At 36.3% G+C, this 8,028-nt stretch overlaps 1 protein-coding gene across 4 annotated transcripts in view; it reads right to left on the bottom strand.

Annotated features, from left to right (window-relative positions):
• Positions 1–5,285: 5,285 nt before the first annotated feature.
• Positions 5,286–8,028, bottom strand: part of LOC110456402 (dual specificity protein phosphatase 14-like) — an 87,486-nt gene continuing 84,743 nt past the window's right edge. For all 4 annotated transcript variants that reach the window (XM_021507125.1, XM_021507127.1, XM_021507124.1 and 1 more), the window contains exon 2: positions 5,286–7,455. In XM_021507125.1, coding sequence (XP_021362800.1) covers positions 6,855–7,427 — 573 coding nt within the window. In that variant the 5' untranslated portion in view covers positions 7,428–7,455 and the 3' untranslated portion in view covers positions 5,286–6,854. The remainder of the gene's footprint in view (positions 7,456–8,028) is intronic.

Raw genomic sequence — 8,028 nt, 5'->3', positions numbered from 1 at the left:
TGTTATTAATACTTGACAGGTGACAAACCTCCACACAACAAATATGATGTGTCACACAGCTGATACACCTTAGTTACACAAAACTGAAAAACCTACACACAGCATTTAGCTGACAAACCTTAGTTACACATAACTGATAAACCTCCACACAACAAATATTGTGTGCCACACAGCTGATAAACCTTAGTTACACATAACAGAAAAACATACACACAACATTTAGCTGACAAACCTTAGTAACACATAACAGAAAAACCTACACACAACATATAGCTGACAAACCTTAGTAACACATAATTGAAAAACCTACACACAACATTTAGCTGACAAACCTTAGTTACACATAACAGAAAAACATACACACAACATTTAGATGATAAACCTTAGTTACACATAGCAGAAAAACATACACACAACATTTAGATGATAAACCTTAGTTACACATAACAGAAAAACCTACACACAACATTTAGCTGACAAACCTTAGTAACACATAATTGAAAAACCTACACACAACATTTAGCTGACAAATCTTAGTTACACATAACAGAAAAACCTACACACAACATTTAGCTGGCAAACCTTAGTTACACATAACAGAAAAACCTACACACAACATTTAGCTGACAAACCTTAGTAACACATAATCGAAAAACCTACACACAACATTTAGCTGACAAACCTTGGTTACACATAACAGAAAAACCTACACAACATTTAGCTGACAAACCTTAGTTACGCATAACTGATAAACCTCCACACAACAAGTGTTGTGTGCCACACAGCTGATAACCTTATTTACACAAAACTCATAAACCTACACACAGCAAATGTTGTGTGCCACACAGCTGACAAACCTTAGTTACACACAACTGATTAACCTACACACGACAAATGTTGTGTGTCACACAGCTGATAACCTTATTTACACAAAACTCATAAACCTACACACAGCAAATGTTGTGTGCCACACAGCTGACAAACCTTAGTTACACACAACTGATTAATCTACACACGAAAAATGTTGTGTGTCACACAGTTGACAAACCTTAGTTAAACCTGAGCAAAAGTTGGGTGTAAACAAAGTCCTATCACTCCCTGTGACGTCACTTCCTGGCCATCGACTTAAATGCGTATGGACCAGAAATAAAATAGCGGTGTACATTCCTCACATGTGAACAAGAATCGGAGCTGATCCTGTGATGCCATATACGTCATTCACGCCATTTGAAAAAATCTCAGAAGGTAGCACGTGGTTCCATTCATTCTCTGACCTGCCAAACAAATTGAAAAAATAATATCAAACAGTTTTCGGTACAATTTACAACAAAGCTACATGTCAACCCTAGGTAAAGCGAGATAACTCTTGACGTCACGAAAAAGAGCGTAAAGCGTGAACTCTTGACGTCACGACAAAGAGCGTAAAGCTTGATAACTCTTGACGTCACGACAAAGAGCGTTACGCGTGATAACTCTTGACGTCACGACAAAGAGCGTAAAGCGTGATAATTCTTGACGTCACGACAAAGAGCGTAAAGCGTGACATTTGTCACCTATAGGCTGGGGTAAAACACAACTATGAGAACATAGACAGTAATATCTACATGCAATATATATGTAAAACAAACGAGTGTTCAGATATAATGTAAAGTAAACGTCCTGCTTGACACGTGAATAAAGCACATTGGCGGTGTTTGTATGTATAACCACCGTTTGTACTTACTTACCTGCATCATGCATTCCTAGCATAGGATAATATACAATACCACATGGAACTTTCATTCTTATTAGAGTGTACCAAGCTAATTAAACTTTTAAACAAATTTCAGAATTGCTAAAATGTAAAACGCTTTGTTATGTATAATAAATATTGACACATACTGCAATATTATTTGTCATAAAGGTGATAATATAAACCAAACACAATGATAAATAAATATGAGCCATATTGTTATTTTTTTCGTTACCTCTATACAACTTATGCTATGACGTCAGTTGTATTGTCTTCACTATTGTTTATTATGACGTATTAATGACGATTTTCGAAACGTAGTCGTCCTCCAAAATATATCACAACTTCATGGACTCATCGTGACGTCATCTTCTAGCGTCTTGTCTGAGGAGTTCAAGCTTAAAGATCGCGGTTCTGATGTTGTTTTTATCATACAAATTGTCGGTGAGCGACTTTGGAAAACGTGTTTAGTACCTAAAACAAATATTTGTTATCCGTCGCTTTAACAGCCTAACCTACAGGACATCAACGCATTATCACCCTGGAGGACACTTTACAATTACACTTTGGAGGTTTTGAAATCGTCTATTGAAAACCGGAAAACATTCCGCTAGCCTTGTGTCAATATGGGTTATTTATCGCCTAATTCAGTTTTCTATCGAAACCTATTATACGTCTATGACATTAACGTTGTTCCGCCTTAACGTGCGTGATACACTTAATTCCACACGGCGTTGTCTAGTAGCATGTTGAAGCATGATTAAAAACAAACACATGGTCTTACATTACACTGTTGTAACGGTATCTTAGAGTGTACACCTCAACCGAGGATGTTGAATTTAACAAATGAAAAAATGTCAAAATGGTCCCGTTTAATCTTAGTTCAAAGGGTCAACGTCACTAATGCTCAAAATGTAGCAGATTCATTCCTTGTTCGGTTAGACGTTTGTTAGTTGGGGGAGAGAACAGGTAAAGCTAAAGTAACATAGAGAGGTATGTGTATCCGATGTTTGCGTGAGGACCCTGCTGGTACGCACCGAAGAATCAAATAGACCAATTAACATCTGGTTAAAATAAATCATATGATGCAAGGCCTGAGTTTATTTGTCACATATCTACAGGGAAGGTATTCGGAAAGTTACTCGACTTCCGTATTTACATTACATGCTTATTTCACATTTTATATCATATTTATACTAATTTATGTCAAATTTGTATAACAAGTTTACTGTTATATTTACATTAGATATTGATATTTCATTTCTATGACATGCACAAATATGTGTATTGAATGATATTACGTATTGATATTATATATTTATAAAGAATAAATAAAAAAGTTTTCATTACAGACTTGATGTTACATTCATATGACGTGTTAATGTAATAGTTTATTACATGTATATGCTACCTACATTTACAAAATATATGTTGAATTTTTATAATATTTACATTCCCTTATATATTACACATTTAATAATTGATATGTTAGATAATTTTCTACTTATATGATATTGATATCTTATTATACTCCAGATTTATGTGAATTTTCTTTCTTTTACTACAGATATTCTATAAATTAGAAATTATATTGTTGATTCTGTCTGTGTGAGGTTTCCCTGACTCATGAAAAAATACCGGAGACAAAAGTGCAAGTCTAGGACCAGAGAAATTTTTGAACCTAATTCATTCATTAACTCAACGAGAAACAGTTAAGGTAAAAACAGTAGAACAATGAATGTTCCTTCTACAGTTGGTCTGGCTTCATGACACATCGAGATACACGTGTAACCCTCAGATGAACGTCCTAGTAGAACAACACCACTGTCTAGTGACGTTACAAAGTCTAATAAAAATATCTGCTCCCCACCGTCTTTCAAATGTTACGACAAGGAGAGGATTCGAACTATATAATTTTGTTACATTTTATCTCCATTTTGTGTCATCAGTTTGTGAACAAAACGTCATCAGTTCGTTTACAAAGCGTCATTAGTTCTGATCTTATTTGTGTTAAGATTGAAATCCATGCTGAGGGAAATGTTTTCAAATAAATATGCAGAGAGGTTTGTTCCAAGAAGTCATAAGAAATTGTGCTTTACAGAAAAGTGCAAAGACTAATAAAAAACTATCGAGATAAACCAATACCAGTTCTCGATGTAGTGTTAAAGTGTAGTGATTTATGCCAGGAAATAGGAGGAAAAGGAAGAACATGACAAAAGTTTTAAGGAACAACGAGAAACTAAAGGGAAACTCTTAAAACACATTTTATTTTGTTCAAAAAGTTTCTATAAGATATAGAACTAAACATATAAACACAACATAACAATACTTTTTTTTGGTAGAATAAAGAATTCCGTAATGTTGTTCTTATCATGCAAATAAACACTGTATGTCTCTAAAATACTGATTGGCATTAATTCAGGATTTTATATGACTAGAGTTATCTATCTTGTTGATGATTGTTTTTGCTACTAGGTGCCGCTGCACGATGGCACCTTAAGGAACAGCACCAACAGTAGATAACTATGGTCCAATACAGAGGTTTCTAACCACAACATATACGCGACAGGCAAACTTAAAATTAACATTTTACATTACATACAAAGCTAAAGCAGATTTAAAATCGATCTATTTTTAATCCAGTCGCTCTGTCCATGTTTGAATTTGGACTAACCGAGAACCCAAACGTTCACGCATGCCGTTAGTCTGAGGACTTTCGCAATCCTCCTTCATAATTAAAATTCTAAACGGCGATTTCCGAACTTCTACCGGAAGTTGGACTTGTAGCGTAAAGGTACACTGACCCGTTCCCTTGTTGCAAAAGGTAACGGTAAGCATAGCAACACACAAACAGGAGCAACATACGTGGAAATAACTACGGTAAAAGTGGGTCGGGTTCTGTTCAGTCATGCTAGGTAACATGCGCCATCTTTTGTTATCAAGGTAAGTCTGCCTATCAATGGAGACATGTTTGACCACAATATAAAGCACAAAGCTGACAATAAACAGACACGAATTTCACTGACTCTTGGTCGGACAATAAGCCTGTACTTGGTTACCAAACTGAAAGCAGGAACACGAGGTTGACTTGTGATTATTGCTACCAAGGTCTGGAGCGAGGTGTCAGCAGGTTTATCAGAAAGCAGAAGCTAGCCAGGTAAACATCAAACTTAGATAGCAATTAACCCAATCCTTACTATAGATACACCTTATTGTTGCCAAAGACCTGATAAACCAATGACTACAAGTACAGTAAAATGCACAAGCAAAGGAAAATGTCACAACCCGTACAGTGGCGAATGTCAGCTCAAGGTGGAATCTATCTTTTCTTCGAAAACTTCTTTTTTCAGTTTTGTTTTATGAACAAGGTAACAATTTCGTTACACTTTGGAAGAAAGATGTGGCTACAGATGTCACGTGACAAGATAAAACCATAGCTGTATTGCCACTGTTTCGTATAAACAATTGAAAAGACTTTTATTCGCCACTGTTTCGGAGCTGGTTGCCCATATGACGGTGTACATAGCGAGAGTGGAGGAATAGCTACGTACTATTTGCGTTTCCCCTTTTTTGTTAATGGTATGTGTTTCTTTATACACGGTTCCTTCTTTGGGGGTTCCTGAAAGTACAAACACTGGATCATTGTTTGCGGTAATCAAGACAATTAAAACATATTTTGGTTAGAATCGAAGGAAACCTACCAAACGTAAATCCTTGAATGGACATGTTTTGAAGTAAGCATACGGCAGGTTATCTTTAATCTTACTCGTTGTTTTTGTTATTCAGCTTGGGAGATCCATTGGCAACATCTGTATAACTCTCTCTGAATATTACCTTTTGATTTTTGTTTCTAAACGCAAGATTAACCGAAAAGAGTATATTAAAAAGAATATTGGTATCTATATACATTTGCAAGCTCATTTACCATTAGCAGACCCTTATTACCTTCACATACCACTTGACAAGCTAACCAGCAACAGAAGGATAACACGAATCTGTATAGTACCGACCAAATGGTATTTTTTGAGAACGTTTCTAGGAAAAACGTACCTGCTTAATTGGAAAAGTGAAAGCTATCTTTTATAAATGTTGATATTTGATAACGACCCTTTAGAAATGCGTACCACAATACAATAAAGGGAGATAAATAGCACACATTAAGGTTTTAAAGTGTAAGATAGCATACACCTTTAAGCGATCGAAATAGTTTTAAAAAAATAGCAGAATGTTGCAGACATCAACCACCAATGATTGATGCAAGGAGCTTTCAATATGACCTTGACCTTTGAACTTCAAAGGTCATTAACTGTAAATGGAGATGGCCTATGCCTCGATTTCTATTTATTGAAGACGACACAATGCATTGCGCGTGACATCATACCCTACACGTCACCTGGCATACCTAGAAGTAAACGATTAACCGGACAAATATTCCTGGCACGTTTACTAAATACGCACATATATATACAGATATAAAATAACAGTAACAAACGGCTAATGTGATAGAACTAGGATGAAAACCAACCATGTGTAACATAATAGAGATTTTAGTATAAAAAATATGAACTTGTTAAAATATTCATTTGGAGTTCATTAGAAAATAAAACATCATAACAAATCAATCGCAAAATCTGAACGGTAACATCAACTCGATTTTTTTTCATTTTTTTTTTTCAAAACTATAATACGATGCCCTATTTTTTTTTATTGTTTTACTGAGCGAGAGTGATCAATAACGCAATTTCGAAAAAGTTATTATGACCAAACTTCAAAATAATTTGTATATTTCAAAATAAAAGCATTTGAAATCAACTCAGATATCATTCTAAATTTAGTTTTGTAACATAGTATATAGTTAAATACTGGTCATATAATTTGGCAATCTATCCTAAGAGTAAATCGGTATTCAATTTTTTTTAAGTGTTAGACGTTGAAAATCATCGATGTTAAAGAAAATTAAAATGATATAAGCACTGCTTCCATTGTACGTAAACCAATTCAGCAGGCTGTCAGGAATGAGTTCCTGTTGTTCTTTTTCGATTTTCGATTCTATAACTAGATAAGACATATAACTTAATATAACACAACAAAAATAAAACAAAATCTAAAAAAGTTCGTTTGGTCAGTAAGTGTAACGAGGGCGACGAGAATGGGAATGAGAGGAAGGAAACCAAACCATGTTCCTCGTCTCATCCTTGTACACGTCCGGGATCAGCCCGATGCCAGACTGTATCATTTTGACAGAGTTTCGTCCGAACAGCTTTTGTTCAAAGTCAACCAACTGTTTCCAGAATCCTGCATTCGGACGAATCACAGGGCGCCGTTTCTTCACGTGATAGTAAGCCTCCGACAAATTCAACCTGTGATATTTCATAAGGTAAGCAATACACAGACTAGCCGACCGACTCACGCCTGCTACACAGTGCACTAATGTCCTTCCGCCACGTTTATGGACTTGATGAATTTTGTCAGCGCACCTGTCGAAGTAAACACAGAGCCGCGCGTGTGGCGCGTCCTCAACGTGTATCTGGATGGATTCAATGGTAGGCAGGTTGAGGTTGGGGATCTCCAACGTACAGTTTATGATGTGAGTGATACCCACAGTCCGGATTCTGTCCGGCTTGACCGCCGCTGCACTGCTTAGGTACAGGTGGTCTGTAATCGAAGCAATTTGATTGAACATCTCCAGATTCATGGTGAAAAGGTTATAATGGAAGGCAGATCTGAAACATAAAATGTTACAAGGTCATATGCAACATTCACATCCATAATAGAGTAATACTATCATAATACAAAACAACACGGTAGCACTACCAGTTATCACAAGTGAAATGTAACTTAAAGGAAGAAAAGAACAGTATCTTATTGAGTAACATGGAAAGCATTTCAACCTAACTGAAGTGATACGTTTCATTGAAATGTCCTGTTCCTTTACCTTGCTGAACACGGTTACGTTAACTACATAAGGACTATGACGTCATCGACCATGGCATACTTTATAAACGTCTGGAATACTCTTATGGAGTGACTGATACCGCACTATGCTGGATACAGTCATACCTGAGTGAACGACGACAGTGTGTTGGCATCGGATCTGCCACCTCACATGACAAAGTACTAGATTTCGGGGTTCCTCAAGGGTCGGTGTTAGGACCACGAAAATATTGTATGTACTCCAAACCGATTGGAGAGATTTGTCGTCGCCATAGCCTTCGCTATCATTGCTATGCTGATGACACACAAATTTACATGGTCATAAAACCACAGGACAGTTGGAATACAGTCTCAGAAAGTCT

This window comes from Mizuhopecten yessoensis, unplaced genomic scaffold (genome assembly GCF_002113885.1).
Source record: "Mizuhopecten yessoensis strain PY_sf001 unplaced genomic scaffold, ASM211388v2 scaffold8745, whole genome shotgun sequence".
Taxonomy (NCBI): domain Eukaryota; kingdom Metazoa; phylum Mollusca; class Bivalvia; order Pectinida; family Pectinidae; genus Mizuhopecten; species Mizuhopecten yessoensis.
The sequence above is the reverse complement of the archived record's forward strand: the minus strand, read 5'-3'. Positions and strand labels throughout refer to the sequence as shown.